Genomic DNA, 18,187 nt, shown 5'->3' on the forward strand with positions numbered 1-18,187 from the left:
AAAGATTACATTTTAAGCCATGCATGGTGATGCATGACCATTATGCCTGCACTACAGAAGTGGAGGCAGAAATATCACGAGTTTGAAATATAAGACTGTGTAAAAAAAAAAACCTGCCTTAACCCATTTTTTTAATGCCAAATAGGCCAAAAAAATTTTTTTAAGAGATGGGCATGGTGGTACACACCTTTAATCTAGCACTCAAGCAGGCAGATCTGTTTGCATTTGATGCCAAATATATAGTGAGTTCCAACACAGTCAAAGGTACACAGAGAGACTTCAAAAGGAGTTAGTGGTCATCCTGGGCTACATGAAGGCCCTCTCGCAAAAACAAACAAACAAACAAACAAAAAACAACTAAAGATGAGCAGCTGTGGAACGATAATCTTAGGACCTTAGTTAAGAATTTAGAGTGTGAACCTTGTGTGATGACCATAATAAAATAGAACTTTTGTCATATATCTACCTTCTTGCTCAAGACATCTGCCAAGGATATGAGGTATGAAGCGATTACTCAACTGTAGAGGCTTCAAATTTGTTGTGGGGTTTCCTGCTCCCACCCGCCCCTCCCCATTTTCTTTGTGTGCCCTAAGAACTACACAGTAAGTACATTGACTGTCGTGTAAGCATGCTGAACTTTTCCCAATATAAAGTTTAGATTGTTCCCTAGACAGTACTTTAAAAAACGGATCCCAGTCCTGAGCAGCATTCCTTAACCTCTCCTGTACAACTTGACCCTCTGATTCAGTCATTGCTGCTGCACTAGAATGACTTCCGGAGGTAGACTGCAGCCGGTTGTAAATCATCTTCAGGAAACGCGCGGGGCAGGATGGGCCAGGCCCACTGGCTGATCTAGCCTGCGGGTTGAACCTGGACAGCCCAGTCTCTCCCATCGGTCCTTTCGCTGAGCGGGCGCAGACGTAAGCGTGCAGGATGGACCTTTGCCACACGAGCGCGCCCTTGAGCACAAGAGCTGCGCGACCTTGGAGCGCACTGACAAGCCCCGCCAGGATCTGTTTTGATCTTTCCTGCTCCAAGTCAGGCTTGAGTCGCAATCGTTATTCTCCTGTCTCGGCCTTCTGAGAGCTCTCAGGCCTTCGTCAACACACCAGGCCTAACATGGAGTTAGGAACGCACCCAGATAAGACCCAATCTCAAAGCTGCCCCGCGACTCAGGAGAGCGGACGCCGAGCCAAGGCCTGAATTCCAGCGTGACTCCACCCCTCTCTACCCCACCCCCACACCGCTGCGCGTGCGCAGACACACCACGTGACGCCACCGGGGACCAGGCGCTGCGTCTACGGCGGAGGGCGGGCCGGGTGTCACGTGACGGTGTCCGGCCAGCCAATGAATAATCACAATGCAAGATTTCGAATGTGGCGGCGGTAGTTGCGGGTTGCGCGGCGGAGCTGGAGGCTGCGGACACGAGTGGCCAAGGTACGGAGCGGGACGGGCGGCGGGACTCCAGCAGGACGCTGCGTTCCGCTCGCGAAAGCGCGCACCCCGAAATCGACGGGGCTTTCGCTCAATCATAGGAGCCAAACTTTTTAGATAGGGCTTTGCTTTTAAAGAATGAAATAAGGGCAGGGGGTGGGGATGTAGCTCGCTTACAAATTGCCTAGCGCGCTCCAGGCCGGGTTTCTATCCCACTGTGCTCACAGACACACAGAAACTGTAATCTACTTTAACTCCATCAGTTATTCGTTCTGTATGTCACTCTGATGTCTCCAGTGCAAACTTTTAAAATTTGACGGCGACCCACCTGTTCTTTTAAAAAGTAGTTGCATTTATTCTGTTGAACTCCCCTCTCCAATCTATCGTACATACATTGATAGAAATAAAGGATTAGTTAAGATATACAGTACCTATTTAAGGCTTCATTATGCGTGGAGGAAAATAAGTCCTGGTGAAAATAATCAAAAAGAGATTCAAGAAAATAACCAAGAAGAGATGAATCGAGATAGTTCTTGTGAAAATTATATGCACACATTGTGGTTGGCAACAGTTTACAATCTTGCGACCTGGAAGTCTGTTTTGCTTGAAGCACATTACTCTGTTTCTAACATGAATACATGTTTTCTCAGCCCCCAAATTACTAGAGAAAAGCTGCCAAACAGAAACCCAGATATACATATAAATTGCTTCTGAACTAATACTGTAATCCTAAACACTAAAGGTTAGCTATAAACATTGTAAGAAAAATAAGCATGTTTATGGCCCATACATTTGTGGTCCCAGCTACTCAGAAGGCAGAGGTAGGAGGGACATCGGAGCTCTTAAGTTCAAAACCAGACTGGATACCAGCAAAAAATAATAAGTTCCCATAGAGGCTAGAATGTTACATACCTCCAATGAGTATTTACTATAAAGTGTACTTTCTGGGATTATTTAATACTTTCCTATGAAATAGTAGAAGATAAGATTAACATGAATGACATTTTATAGGACTTTTTTTTTCTTATGATGGCTTGATTCCAACATCTTTTCTTGTTTTGTTTTGTTTTAGATGAGTTTCACTATGTAGCCCAAGCTTAAATCTATGATCCACCTGCCTTAGCCTTTTTAGTAGCGTGGATTATTCTACAACAGCTGACTATTAATAATCTCTAAGCTGAAAAATCAAAATTATTGCTTTGTTTGAAGTAAGTTTACAATTTACTTTTGTAATACCTTCTTTTTGAACAACCTGTGTTTTCTTACTTGTGAAAATATCTGAGAACTGTTTACTGTTTGTTTTTTTAATTCAAAGACAAAGATGGCTAAGGAAAGGTGTCAGAAAAGGTCCTTTCAAGATACTCTTGAAGACATTAAGCAGCGAATGAAGGAAAAAAGGAATAAAAACCTGGCGGAGACTCGCAATCGCAAGTCCTTTATTGTCGCACCAAGCCAAGTACCCAGTAAGAGACTTTGTGTTGACTTCTTACAGCATTCTTACTTTGTAAGTGCGGCTTTTGTGTGTGGTGTGTGTGTGTGTGTTCTTTGTGTGTATGTTCTTTGTGTGTGTGTTCTTTGTGTGTGGAGCATGGTGGGTTGTTGCTGCAGCAGCAGTTCTGGAGCCCTGCTTTTAATCTCTGCCCTGTTCCCCTCCCTGCAAAGGGTCTCTCACTGAATGTGGAGGTAGCCTGGCAGCCAGTCAAGCCCCAGAGATCCTCCTGTCTCCACAAGCTTTGAACACCTTCCCTTCCCTCCCTCCTGCCACAGTCGCTACCAGTGTACAGGACACCTGGCTCTTTCGGGGGCTTACTGTGGGCCTCATTGATTTCTGAGCAAGCACCCCTAGCCTCTGAGAGATGTCTTTAGCGTCTGCTTCACCCTCTAGGTTGAGGCTTAATAACTGAAATTTTTATCTTATAGCTAACACTTCTACACTGCTGAAATATTACCAAGATAACAACAGGTTGTTAGTTTTGGCTTTGGAAAATGAAAAATGCAAAGTGAGAGAAGCACAGGATATCATCGTACAACTAAGAAGAGAATGCTACTACCTTACACGTCAGCTGTATTCATTGAAAAAGATGCTAACTTCCCGACAAAGTGAAGAAGCTGCTCAGGTATATTCAGTACAAAACTCTTCTGTATAGTTTTGCTATATGCAGTGCAGCTTTATAAAACTACTAAGATAATGGAAAATATTCCAAGTGTTCTTTGGAGAGTCACTTTTTAAAAAAATATTTCATTATATTGATTTACTGTGTGTGTGTGTTGTGTGTGGAGTTCAGAGGATAACATTAGGCGTTATATAGAAATAAGTAACATACATACATGTACCCTCACATATAATGTGTATATTGACAGTATAGAAGACAATTGTTTTTCTAGAAGGTGCTATTTCTTCCTGAGTGTCATGTATACCTGCGATTTTTGTGATTCTAGAACTCAGCATGCTAACTCGGAAAGACCCAAGTTATAGGCCAACCTGAGCCTCACAGTGAGACCTCATCTCTAGAAGAGATTTTTAAAGCCTATGTATGACTACATGACTTTTCTCTAAGATTTTGATTACTTTTTAAAGATTGTTGTCCTTCAACACTGAATCTTTTTTCCTCCTTATTCAGTCAGTTACTGCAGGGTAAACCTAATGGTGTCTGAATCTCCCTGGTGCTTTTCCAGTTTTGAAACAATTCCTTTTTAATAGTGTGTGTGTGTGTGTGTGTGTGTGTGTGTGTGTGTGTGTGTCTGTGCGTGCGTATCTGCATGTGAATGTATGTGCACATGGAGGCCAGAGACATCTGATCCTCTCTGAACTGGAGTTACATGATTTGGGGGCCACGGCTGGAGACCAGACTTGGGTTCTCCCAAAGAGCTGTTCACACTCTCAACTGCAAGGCCATACCTCCAGCTTCTACTTCCCAGAGTTTTTACTGAAATTGGAAGGACTAGTATTCAGTGACTACTTAATGGCCTAAGCCTCACAACAGTAGGGAAAGAATTCTATTATTCTAGCGCCTTCAGTGCCATCTATTGATTTCAGTAAAGTGTATTGTTACTAGTTAGTTGCTGATAAATGCTTAGCATTTAAAATAAGGTGCTTTGCTTTTGTTTCCTGTCATACATGTATGTGATCACTTGTTCTGAACCATCCTGTACTTGTGCTTCAGTGTTCAGGGTTGATTTTTCAGTAGTAGAGAGCTTAATGTTGTCTTTTGTTTGTTTCTGACAGGGTCTCAATATGTAGACCAGGCTGGTCTCACACTCACTGGAGACCAGGCTGGTCTCACACTCACTGTAGGCCAGACTAAGCCCAAACTTACAGAAAGTCCACCTGCCTCGGCCATCTAAGTGCTAGGGATCAAGTGCCAGCATGAGCAGGTTGCGATGACGTTTTTAGGATGAGGTTTTCTTGGGCTGGGTCTGTAGCTCAGAGGTGGAATGCTTGTCTAGAATGCATAAGGTCCTGAGTTCATTCATCCCCTATGCTGCAAAAGTAAATGTGGAAAAAAGAGTGAAGATTTGGGTAAAGGTGTTTGCTACCTGTTGATGCAAGCCTGACGAACTGAGTCCAGTCATGGGGACTCAACATGGTGGAAAGATAGAACTGACGACCGCCCCCCCTCCAAAAAGTCTTCTGATATCCACACGTGTCCGCATGCCTTCCCACCAAATAAGTAAATAATGTTTTAAAATGTATAGACAAAGAAGGGAAGTTTTGAAAATGTTTTTCTTTTTTTGTCTGTACTAGTAGTTCCTGTGTTTTATAGTAAATCTTTATATTTTATATGTCATATATTTATATTATATTTAAGAGGTGTACTGTCTATAGGAACTCTTGCCTTCAAGATGAAACCGCTCTTGGTCAGGTTTCCATCCGTTTTTTTTCTTTGTTTCTCCCTTATAACAGAACTTTTAAAAAGAAAAATGGGAAAAGAAAACATGGGGACCGAGCATGGTGTTCACACCTTTAATCCCTGCATTGGAGAAGCAGGCGTTCAGATCTCTGTAAGTGCCAGGGCCAGCCTGGTCTACATAGGGAGTTTAGTTTTAGGACAGCCAGGTCTGTATTATTTAGTCTGTGTGCATAGCTTCTGTCCTTACTATACTCTGTTGCTCTTTGTCAAGATCACCCAAACTTGCAAGCTGCTGAGTTTGGCTTGCCCTTGTTTAACCTTGTAGTGATGTGCAGTCTCTCTACGTAAAAATATTGATCCATTAATTTTCTTGCCCTCAGATTTGCCCTGCGTTTTCTGTTTTCTTCCTACATTGGTGCTATGCAATGTTAGTCTCCTGTGTTGTCAGCTTCTTCATTTGTAAATGTTTGTTGCCCCGAACACATGTTAAATCCTACCATGATTATATAATTGACTTCTGAAGACTATCAAGTTCATATATCAAGCCTAACCACAGATGCAGATGGATACACTCAGAGCTCCTACTTGATTTTAGAAAGTATCTCAAGCAGACTTTATACAAAGTTTCCAGTTCTCAAGTGTGCTTGCACTTCTTCCTTTCTCCTTGGTCGGTTGGTTGTTGTTGAAGCATAGTCTCTCTAGATAGCCTGGGCCAGCCCAGAGTCAGTCTGAGGCCCAGCCAGCCATACCCAGTTCTTCTTCCTTCACTGCTCCTCATCTCAGTGAAGTGGCCTGCTCACTCACTCTGACCATCACCACATCCACAGTCAATCCTTCCACATGGTTGGAATCCTTTATTCCACGTGTTCTCATCTACTAGATGTTGAGAATGATAGAACCCTTGACAGAAACCCCTTGACAGCTCACTTAACTATGAATGTGCCACAGACCCCTTGGGTTCTGCATACTTTATTAATGGAGCCTTCCCCCCAGGCTTTACCACTAGAACCCCAGCTCCAGCCCGACCTAGTCTCCTATCTTCATTTGCTCTGATGAGTTCTGCTCTGCGTCCCTTTTGAGCCCTGCTTCATGTGGGCCAGACTGATCTTTTCAAAGCTAATCATTTTACTGCCCAACTTAATGGTTAAATGAGTTTCCATCACAGGTAGACTAACCTTTCTATCACAGTCATAGCTCCCAGGCCTGTTTGCTAGCTGGCTGATAACACCTCCCGCTGTTCTCACTTCCTGTGTTTTAGCCACATTGGCCTATATTCTTACAGGAATTTTCCTGTTTCACAACTTTTGTATTTGCTGTTTTCACTGCTCTCTCTTTCTCCTGCTCTTCAACAGCTGGTAAATTCTTATATTTTAGGTCAGCATCCCCGTGTGATAGAGCTCTCAACTTCAGTTGCTCTCGATTCGCTCCTGTTGCCTTTATAGCACTTTTCACAATGTAAAAATCAGACATGTTGGGAGGAGAGGCGCATGTGCCACAGTGTGCCTCTGAAGGTCAGAAGAAACTTCTGGGAGTGGATTGTCTCCCTCCATGCTGGCTTCCACAGACCCAACTCATCATGAGGCTTGCATGCCAAATGGTTTTACCTGTGGTCTCCCTTGCTGAATCATTTTTAAATTTTCTTTTTATACATTAGAATATAAGCTTTAAGAGGCAGAGTGTGGTGTACCCTGGAATATAACCTGGAAGAGGCAGAGTGTGGTGTTTCTGCTGTTGGAATCCAGTTCCTGAAACTATGGCAGTGCTGTAGACTGTCATCAGATGTACTTGTTCATTCAGCAGTACATTTATAATGCATATGCATACTTCATAGCCGTACATACTTACAATGGTGGATTTTTTGTTTGTTTTTGTTTTAATATATTAACAGAACTGGAAAGGACGTCCCTCAGAAGTGGTCTCCAGCATTGACAATACGGCCAGGGAATTGTCTATGAAGACCTTACAGTTAGTGCCAAATTCATTATTGTTTCTATTTTTACTGATCCATTTGTTAAAGGAAATTGACATTATTTGTGTCTATAGTCTGAGACTTTTTCTACTGGGAGTATACTTAAGAGAATTTGATACTAAAATACTATTTTATATAGAAAATTAGAGCTGTCTCTTTCTTTTGTTTAGTTGCTTTAATGACTAAGAGTTAGAAACTTTCCAAGGCTTTTAACTGTTTTCTTTCAGTCAGGATTTTCTGTATGTCATATTTTCATTTTAGGAAGGAGTCATTATTAAAAAGGATATTTTTTCCAGTCCTAAAAACTATCCAGTTTAGCAGGAAAAAAATAAAGTGAAATACCACACCCTAACACCTGTCATTGATTAGTTCTGTTTTTCCATATTCATATGCTGATCTCTTTGATTATGTATATTTAATGTTCTTTCATGAACTATGAACATAGAATATGTATGTATATATGTGAAAATACCCATCTCTTTTTATCAAACATTTTTTCATGCAATGTATTTTGATCATTTACCCCTCCCCCAACTCTTAGATCCTCTCTGCCCAACCAACATTATATTCATTCACTCAAGAGAAAAAACAAAAACAAGAAACACAAAAATGAAAATCAGAACAAACAGGCAAAAGACCAATAAGACTTTAAAAAAAAAAAAGCTAAAACAAAACAAAAATCTACTGAGCCAGTTCTGTGCTCCCTCCCCCCCCCCATGCCTGCCCTGCAGTGAGTTAATATAAACTTGTAACCTAGTGAAACTTGATCAGAGAAAACTTATTTTTCTCTTTGCCAGCATGAGATATCCAGCTCTTAATTAGACCACTTAGTGAGTTTGACTAACAAGTATAGCTATAGATCCAAAACTTTCGATAAAATACAGAACATCACACTGAGTTTGTAATCCCAGTGTTTAAGACTGATACAGGAGGACATTCAAAGATAGCCTGGGCTACAGGCTAAACCTTGACTTGAAACAAAAACAAACAAAAAAACTAGGAAAGCTACAGAATATGGCTTCACTCTGCGTGGGCCTCAGCCTTGGTGGTGCTGCCACTGAGCTGGGGCTGCCCATGGGCTGTGCATGCTGGGAGGGTGTGTGGCCCGATGGCCTGTACCACTGTGCCAGGAGCCGCTCCTTCCCAGGCTGCGCTTCCGTATCTCCCCAGATAGTCCCAAGAGTGAGTGCCATAGGCCGTGGTTTCCGCCCTGTTAAAGTCTGTACCTTTCTTACAGAAGCAGCCATAAATACCATTTCTAGCCCCATAGGTCACTATTAAGCTTTCCTCCTTTTTAAACTTAAACTGTTGGATTTTAAGATCTGACAAATGAATGTAGATGATACAAGGTAATCAGATTTTTATTACATTTCAAGATAATTAGAAGATCCCTGTACTTTATTACCAAGCCTATATTTTAATTTTTATAATATAAAATGTAAATTTTTTTACAAAGAATTAAGTTATAAGTTATCAGTTACAGGTTTTAAGTGGAAGAAAACTTGGTTCATGAAGCAAAAAAAGAGTAGAAGTTTTAAAGAAAATAAAGGAGAAGAATCTATAGTTGACACCATTAAAGCATATACCACATGATAGCCCTACTAGTGAAGCCAGGTCCTGAAGAGCTGGATGACCATTCCTACTGTGATGTGAGATTGGATTATGTCACATTTTCAGAAGGAACTGTCTACTTTGATTTGTATCTTCCAGTGAGAGTTGATACTAGTCGAAAAAATATCAGGCCTCATGTAAGCAACATCAGTGTGTTTGGATTTTCTGGGATAGAAAAGAAGGTGTGGGGATTTGGACTAGAATTTTGAAATGATATAGCAAGCTTATAATCTTGGAAAATGCTCAATTTCTTTTGACATAATTGCTAAGATTTCTGTTTTTCATTGTTATTCCTTAAGGGAAACTGCTCTTGAAGAACCTGACTGTCCCTACCAAGCCACAGGTATGTCAGGTAGAAAATCTAAAATATTGATCATTGTGGACAAATAGCCTAAAGAAGTTTTTCATTTTCTTTCTTCTTTTTATCTTTTAAGTCTACTTATGTGTTATTTTGTTCAAAGTAACTTTATATCACCAGGTGGTGGTGGCGCACTCCTTTAATCCCAGCACTTGGGAGGCAGAGGCAGGCGGATCTCTGAGTTCAAGGCCAGCCTGGTCTACAGAGTGAGTTCCAGGACAGCCAGGGCTACACAGAGAAACCCTGTCTCGAAAAACCAAAAAAAATAAATAAATAAAAAGTAACTTTATCTTACATAGAATGATATGAAAATAATGCATGTAAGGAATGAGGAGTGGCCTATGCCTATAATCTATAATCCCAGCACTCAAGAGGGTGTCTTAGTTACTATTCTCATGATGAAACAAACGCCATGGCCAAAAGCAATTTGGTAAGGGTTCTTCGGTTGCTGTTTTCCACTCACAGTTCCATGTAACAGCTCATCAAGTCAGGAACTCAAACATGGCAGGAACCTAGAGGTAGGAAAAACTGGAGGAGTGTTGCTTACTGGTGTATTCCTCATAGCTTGCTCATCCTGCTTTCTGAAAGAACCCAGGACCACCAGCCCCAAGATGGCACCACACACAGTGGACTGGGTCCTTCCACATCAATCACTAATTAAGAAAACACCCCACACTCTTACCTACATTGGGTCTTCTGGGGGAATTTTTTAATTGTAACTTCCTTCTCTCAGATGACTAGTTTGTGCCAAGTTGACATAAAGCTAGCTAGCACAGTGCAAAAGAAGAGTTTTAGGTCTTCTGAGTACACAGTTGAGACCCTGTCATGAAAAACAACGCCATCATGTCTATTCATTGTACCGAGTCTATAAGAAATTGTTGTATCTGTAGCTGTAACCAACTGCTGTCTGCTGTAGCATTTTACATAAATTGACTTAGTTAACACTATTGCAGTCTAGGAATATAATCTACTTTCTGTAGCCTCAGGGAAATAAAACATCTCACCGAAGAAATGGAGAGGATACAATTTTGTACTAAGCTTCACAACATGGATGAAATTTAAGTAAGCTAAGTCAGATGAAAACCCTGCTGTTCCTGTAAATACAGATTATATTTATCTGAAAGGCCTAATTAGCAATTGTCTAAATCTTAGTCACTTTGAAAAAACTAATATAGCTTCAAAATATTTTCCTACGTTTGACGTTCTCTATATTCACAGATTAAATAGACTTTTTCTTTAAACCTTTGAGCCAGAAGCACATAAAACCCCTCTTAAAATGTATATATAATGCTTACATTGGGGGTATTGTTTTGTTCTTTTGAGATGGTCTCACTATGTAGACCTGGCAATGAACTCAAAAGTGATCCCCTGCCTTCTAAAATGTTGGTATTAAAGGCTGGCACCAGACTTCAATTCTTGTTTTAAGACAGTATCTCATTCTGTGGCCCAGGCAGTCCTAGAATGTGAGCACAAATTGGACCTCACTTGATCTGCATCTGTCTTCCAAGTATGAGCTACACACATCTGGGCTTTTCATTCCAACAGTATTTTTAGGTGCTGATGTAAGCTGTCTATTGTTCAATGAGGAGAAAATAGATGGTGATGTTGAGCTGTCTAAGTTTTTATTTACTTATAGTAAGTACAGAGAAACTATTGAATAACTGCCGTAACTTTGAATTCTAATATTCTTGGAATGCAGATTTTTGAAGCATAACACTGTTTTTCTCATTTGTTTTGTAAATGTTCAGAACCAAGTGCTACTACTACTACTCCAGAGACACTGGGTTGCGATTTTGATTCAGGTAAAGTTGAGTCTACTAATGAAGTCTTACCTAGAACTGTATCTCTCCGTCGCCACTTACAGAAAGATTTTAGTACTATAAGTCACTCCACTGCTTTGGAAGATTGTAAAGCCAGTCCAAGAGTGGGACAGTCCTTGGAAGATAAAAGTAGATGTAGAGACCTAACCATAATCCTGCATAGACTTGAAAATGTAGAACAAAATGTTTGTCTCTGGAACAAAGACCAAATTAACTTATGCTGTAGCCCGATTAACCCAGCAAAGACTACAAAAACACAAGAAGTAATTTTATCGTCTAAACTTGAACAAATAGAAAGCAAGCATAAGCGTGCACAAAGAAGAAGAGCAGAGCAAAGAAGAGCCAACCAGAGATGCAAATCAAAGTCCTCACTGAGGAGTAAGGGCAAGAAAGGCAGAGATGAGCAGCCCCCTGCGGTGAATGGATGTATCGGTTCCAGTGATGCGTATGATTTTAATCTAAAAGAGAGTGTTCACCACACCCCTTTCCAACAAAAAACGAGCAATGGCTCCAATAGAGAATCCAACAGCAGCAGCTCAGAAGTGAGTTCCCGTGAAGGCAGTTCTTCCCATGAAGGCAGTTCTTCTGAGGATGAGTCTGATGACCTCTACCTGCCTCCTGGCAAGCGCTTGCAAGACCACACAGGGTTGGACAGACCAGTTACCAGGCCTCGGTCTAAAAGAGGTCTTAAGTACCCAGATGAAAAAGAGATGGAGGAGGTGCTGCCATCTACCGCTCCGACTGGTAAGCAATGTGCTTTTTTTGCTCTGTTTTGAATGTTTCTGCTAAATGGTTGCCCCTGATGAGGATGTAATCTTGGATACTGTACCTACCATCTGTTACTCTGGAGGAGGTTAGAGACTTCCCATCTGTCTCTCTGTAGGGGAAGTTGCAGCCTGATTAAATAGTAGGAGGCAGAAAATGGAAACACGGCTACAAATGTGAATCTTACAGGAGTATTTCTTCCCACAGACTGATTCCTATTAGTAAAGGAGACTACTGAGTAGTGTGAGGAGAAGACAGGGTTGTTGTGGTTGGTTTGAATTAAAAATCTTTTACACTCATGATCACCTGGAAAATGAAAAACCTCATTTTAATAGACATATATATATATATATAATTTAACAGGAACCATAACTTATTTTTCTAGTTGATGGTCAGCTTATGAGAGCATCTTGTCTTATCTGACTGCTGAAAACTTTGACTAAGAAGCTTCCTTTTCTATTATCAAAGTGGTTCAGCGTTAGTCATTAGCCTGTACCTACTCACAAAGACTCTGGAATCTTGATTCCTGTGGCAGTAGCTCCATGCTGGCAAGTTCTATTATCATCTCCGAAGTGTTGTCACATTGTAACAGCTCAGTCAACCTGCTGAGTTTGCTTAACTGGGATATTAAGATCTGAACAATGAATCAGTTTTCCTAGTTGAACAGCTGGACAGTGTAGCTTGCAAGATTGTTTTTAAACAATATATCATGGGTATTCCTTCCACTTTCAGTAGCTGTTTTCTTTTTCTCTTAATAAATCTGTTTGTTCTGCTTTAAATAAAAATACTATGATGATAGAATAAACTGAACCGAATTGGCAAACTTGAAGTTGAGTAACATCAGCTTTCATTGAATTACTGTTACCTTTTGTGTTCTTTTGAAAATAAATTTTGAAAAGAACAAAACACTGAAGTAGTTTGACCCCAGACTTCCAGGATTACCTGAAAACAACCATAAACACAGGTTCTATCCTATCTCTTGAATTAGAATTTGTTACAACTTTGCCTGTGCTTATAAATACTTCGTTTGTGAAGCAGCTAGTTAATCCTGTTGTTTGGAGGTATTCTATGTAATTAATACTAGAATTCTGTTTTTATGGGGATGATAGAACAGACTGTAACCTGGATACTCTGTAGTCTATGGCTGCTTAGCTTAATGTTACCTCACAGTTATCATTTAGTTTTTCAGGGTTTTCTTTTTTGTTCCATTAGAGATTTTCTTAGTGTTCTTACTATGCATAGGGTACCTGCCTCCCAATATAGCTGTAGCTCTGAGATAGGGGACCTTGATGTTTATGATTTAAGAGGTAACTGGATATCAGGGACAGAGGAACCTGTATGTTTGTTGTAGGAGAGACACCTAGATCTCAGAGATGGAAGGAACTTGATGTTTATGGTGGGAGAGACATCTGAATTTTGTTAACATTAGCACCAATAGGAACACATTTTATTTATCCTGGTCTTTCTTCATGGACTGATTGAGAGTTCTTAAGTGTTTAATGGAATGAATTGAAGGACCTCTGTGGTCAGTGGGCCTCCAACAGTGTTACAAGCTTTGGTGTTGAATGAGACTGTTGCCTTGATGATTCTAAGTACTGAAGTGACTAAAGTGCAACTTAGCCACTTTAAACCAGCTCATAACATCTAAGCATCTATTGGGGAAGAATGTTTAGTTTTAGTAAAACATTCTATGGTAGCTAGAGGTTCTTTATGTCTGTCATAGTTTCTACATTATCTGGATTAAAAGGGAAAAGAGGCAATAGAAAGATTTTTAATCACTGATCACGAAGTGCTAGGTATTTTTTGTGTTTACAGTATGTAATTGACCACAGTTTTATTTCTTTGGCTTTTATCCACTGGTCCATATTCAATAAATACTATATCATAGGTGCCCCATCTGAGACTCAAGAGTCACCTCATTGTAGCCTAAAGGATGTCACCAATACTCTGCGGCGTCCTATAGTGAAAATCAGGAAGCTTTCTTTGACTTCAAAATGTCATGAAGACAGCCCAGCAGTGTGTCTGCCCAAACGCAGGTGTAGCACCATCACAAACTATAAAGAGCCAAAACTCATTTCGTAAGTATTATTGTGTGGACTCATCTGTAATGACTCCTGTAGGACTGAAGTCAGTGCTTTAGTCATGATTGGGTCATATTTGAGCAGTAAAACTTGTATATTTGTAATCATGCCTAAGATCTTGATCTCTCTTCCTCCCTCCCTTTCTCTCTCTTTTTCCTTACAGGAAACTAAGAAGAGGGGACCCTTTCACGGACGTGTGTTTCTTGAATTCTCCTATTTTCAAGCAGAAAAAGGGTAGATGTCCTAAAAGAACAAAGCAGACACAATAGCTCCTTTGATTAGATGCTGTTGAAGGTGATCCTTTTTTTTTTTTTTACCTAATAGAGTGATATGGGCAGAAGCATCCCTTGGCAGGCTCTGGGTCGGGAGGCCCCTCGGGCAAACACTTTATATGGATTACTACCAACTCTAAAACTTCCCCAGCATCCTTTTTTCCTTAAGCAGGAGAATCACAGAGTAGATAACTTGCAGCATAGAAAACTTACATAGGATATAGATCTTTCATAAATCCTTACCACCACAGTAAGACATACTATTAAGTGGGTAAGGATCCTTCTGTCATAATGACCCTTCCTGTAAAATGTGTATTGAATCGTGATTAAGAGAATTAATGAATTGAGCTCTGGAACTGTGAGTACAATGCTATTTCTCAACATGGCATGGACCTCAGGGCTAGCCCTTCGTGTGGTTAGTCTACAGTGTAAAGATGTGAATAAAAGGGGCTTCTAGTTTTGATCTAGGAACAAAATATAAGTATCCAGTTCAGAAAATTGACTCTTTACACACGTAAGTCTTTAAAATGTAACCATTGTGATTGCCTATTGTTTGAGATGAAGCCTGTGATGACTGCCATTGAGTTTTCTTCTGCTCTTAATGGTCAGACACTCCTGATGAGCTTCCTTTCTAGCCTTTACCACTCCCATCTTGTCTGGAACCTCTTCTGTCTTCCCTATCAACATCCTCCTCCTCTTCCTATTAGATTTGTCCTGTCAAGTTTTCCCAACTGCAGCCTCCATCAAGACATTTCAATTTGTATTAAATCAGCAGAACATTTGCCTCATGTGGTCAGAGGATAAATGCCACTGAAACAGGAGATTTCTAAGTTATCAGCAGGGCCTTCTGGTGTTCATGACTTCCTACCTTTACCATCAAACTGAGAGTCCTCTCTGTCACTCACGTGCATCCCTCTCGCCCATCACAGCCTTACATTTTTCACCACGGTTTACAGCGCTGAGGATAGAACCCACAACCCAGTGTGTGGTAGGAGTAGTCACAGCAGTCCTCAGGCACTCCGTTTAACATTTTCTAATGTCATGGTACCATAAAAGTAACTATTTTATGCACTGGCCAACATTCATCTTGATCCATATTACAAGTGAGGGTCGAAAGATATCTTAATTCTGAGTTCTGTGGAAGAGTTTCTTGTTATATCTGGAAATGAAATCAGTTGCATAATTAATATTAGAAGTATAACTAAAACTGTAGGGAATTGTAAATGGTAGAGTTGGATTTCATTTAGGTAGAAAATGTGGCTACATCTAGTACGTGGAGTGCAGTAGTGATTACTGTACCAGATTAATGCATCCCAGGAAGAATAGCTGTGCATCATGATATTCATTCATTGATTCTTTAAATGTTTATCCTTATTTTTATTATGTACTCTTCCTTGAGAATAAGCAACAGGGGTAGCATATGGAGTTAGGAACATTTCTTTGAGGCCATACTAATCATTCATCCCATATCTGAATCCCATCTGAATTCTACATGTAACTCTTCAATACTTTTAATTTTTTCTTTACTTTGGAAACAGATCACTTGATTGTTCCAAATACTTTTAAGAAGTTGCTTTTTTTTTTTTTAATAAAAGCGTTTCACTCAAAAAAAAAAAAGTAACCATTCTAGCTAAAAAATAAATGCAATTAAAAGTCCAGTTTCAGTCTCAGTTGGCTGCATGTAGCTGTGATTACCATATTTCAGCCTACATAAAGACTGTATCTGTTTTGGACAAGCTAAATTTAGTTTTTCTGTAGTTAAGAAAAAGTAGAAGTTATTTGGATTAAATTTTTCTACTTGACCTGCAGAACCTCATATATTTATTTTCTTGCCCTTTGCCAAAAAACTTTCCAAAGCCAGATATGGTGCATACCTGTAATTTCAGCACTGTAGAGGCTGAGTCAGGAGGAGCCTCTTTAGACTACCTGTACTACTGAGCTCAAAAAATAAAACACAAAAATCCACTTCCTGCTATAGACAATTAAATGGCTACTTCATAGGGCAGTGTGTCTAGTGTCACTGTGACACTCACTCTATGCCAGTCACTTATCTTAAAGCTGGTGAAGGTCTTCTTCACTTTTCCATATTCTTGCTGTAGTGTTTACTCGTGGGCTATTAAGGGGTTTGTGTCAACATTTTTATAAAATATGTATTGTATTTTTGTAAAATATGTATTGTATTATATGTTTATAATTGACTTAAGAGTTTGAGATGTCCGTGGTTGGTATAGTTATTTCTGTGATTGTATAATATCATATAAATAAACCAGACATAATGACCTCTTCTGAGACATAGTCAGTTGTCACTTGTTATTTTAAAAGTTACAGCTACAGTTATTATTCTGTAGTTTTCCAGGACCTGCTATAAAGGCCAGGCTCCTCAGCAGGGTGTTTCATGATGTCCAGCCAGATCCTCCAGCATTTGACAGCTCAATTCCCCGGTGTTCTGTTCCTTTCTTAAAAGTTGGCATTTAACTATTCTAGTTTGTTACAACATATAAGGTATTAAGAGGAACAGTTCTACAAGGAGATGCATGTAACAAACAAATGAAGAGAATTAAATTGTATTCCAGCTTTACACTTGTAGAAAAGAAGCTTCTAGCTCAAAGGAGGAGTCATTAGATGTGCTACAGCCACATGACAGCACTCAATGGTCTCAGCATCAGTCCTCTTCAATAACTGATCAACAAGGGGTATCTGCCAGAGATGTAGAGCAGTAGAGCATGTGTGAGACTCTGACTACTGTACCAAAAAGGTAAAACTAACGTGGAGATGAATGTGTGTGATTTATAAATAAACTGAGCCCTAGAGAGGAGTGGGAGACAGCGAGCAGTAGGCCTCAGGCCAGCGAGCAGCTCGGGAACAGCACTTGCTACCAAGACTGGTGAGAAGACATTGAGTTGAATCAGAGAACCAACTCTACAAACTTGTCCTCGGGCACACGCAAAATAAATACTAAAAACAAACAAGCAAAATTTCACAAGAAGTCAGGCTTGGTGGTTCTGTTCAGGTCTTAATTCCAGTAGGCAAAAGCAAGAGCAGAAGGATCTAAGTTTTAGACCAGCATACACCATATAATGCAGCGCTCTCAAAGAAGGATAAATATTGCCTCCCATGGATGGTCCAGATCCAAAGAATATAAATTTCATGGTTTCATGAAATGAAAGAACAGATCAGGCTCATCTATGGACCAAAAAGGATCATGAGGGAATATCCATCTATCTCCTTTAGAGTATTGATACTCGGTCTCAAAAGTTATCAAAGCATTAAGTCAGTGAGATGTTATAGGAGGTTAAGGTGACTGCCGCCAAGCTCATTGCCTTGAGTTTGATCCTCTAGAATAGTGGTTCTCACCTTCCTTATGCTGCAACGCTTCATTACAGAATTTGTGACACTGTACATGACTTCATTACAGTTTTCCTCATGTAGTTTTTGTAGCTACTTCATAATTGTAATTTTGCTGCTGTTACAAATCATAACATTAACATCTGTGTTTTCCAATGGTTTTTGGAGGTCACAACACTCAGCTTGAGAACCATTGCAAGAGCAGCTTCCATTTAAGGCCTCAAGAGGAACATCAAGAGTAAGAATGTGAGATAGCCACCAAGGGGGATGTGTGACAGGGGACAGATGAAATAACAGTTGTCAAATCACAATGCAGACTGCTTCTTAACATTTTTCCCAGAGAGCTGCAATGAGGGTTGACCTGATTCAGTCTGTAAGATCTGGCCAAAAGGAGTGAATGCATGTCTTAACATAGTTTACCCTGAGGAACCATGAGTTTCTAAGACTTACTGAGCATGCATAAGGGGTATGTCACTAAAGCAGGTGCACTGAGAAGGTCTGCACTCAGCATGGATCATGGCTTCACTAGCTTTTCCAGTCTATAAGCTAGCACCTTGCAGAGATACTTCCCACCAAGGTACAAATGGCTGGGAGGAGGGGCTGAGTACTCCCGGCAAGGACCTGTAGCATCCACACCTATGAGGGAATGTCATGATTCAACAAATCCATGTAACTTTTAGA

At 40.3% G+C, this 18,187-nt stretch overlaps 1 protein-coding gene across 2 annotated transcripts; it reads left to right on the forward strand.

Annotated features, from left to right (window-relative positions):
• Positions 1 to 993: 993 nt before the first annotated feature.
• Positions 994 to 15,786, forward strand: Sgo1 (shugoshin 1). Of its 2 annotated transcripts, XM_052192791.1 has the most exons (9): positions 995 to 1,437; positions 2,507 to 2,642; positions 2,750 to 2,897; positions 3,355 to 3,551; positions 7,174 to 7,250; positions 9,165 to 9,208; positions 10,972 to 11,787; positions 13,697 to 13,886; positions 14,053 to 15,786. In XM_052192791.1, exons 3-9 carry the CDS (start codon positions 2,756 to 2,758, stop codon positions 14,156 to 14,158), a joined length of 1,572 nt encoding a protein of 523 aa, XP_052048751.1. In that variant the 5' UTR covers positions 995 to 1,437; positions 2,507 to 2,642; positions 2,750 to 2,755; the 3' UTR covers positions 14,159 to 15,786. The 2 variants fall into 2 exon arrangements, with proteins under 2 accessions (XP_052048752.1, XP_052048751.1); XM_052192792.1 differs by lacking the exon at positions 2,507 to 2,642 and having other exon boundaries at positions 994 to 1,437.
• The last annotated feature ends 2,401 nt before the right edge of the window (positions 15,787 to 18,187 follow it).

This window comes from Apodemus sylvaticus, chromosome 9 (assembly GCF_947179515.1).
Source record: "Apodemus sylvaticus chromosome 9, mApoSyl1.1, whole genome shotgun sequence".
Lineage (NCBI taxonomy): Eukaryota > Metazoa > Chordata > Mammalia > Rodentia > Muridae > Apodemus > Apodemus sylvaticus.

Coding starts and splice junctions, on each gene's coding strand:
- Sgo1 (XM_052192792.1), top strand. CDS start 2,756: ATGGCTAAGGAAAGGTGTCAGAAAAGGTCCTTTCAAGATACTCTTGAA. Junction 2,898..3,354: donor CGCACCAAGCCAAGTACCCA/GTAAGAGACTTT, acceptor TTTATCTTATAG/CTAACACTTCTACACTGCTG. Junction 9,209..10,971: donor CTGTCCCTACCAAGCCACAG/GTATGTCAGGTA, acceptor GTAAATGTTCAG/AACCAAGTGCTACTACTACT.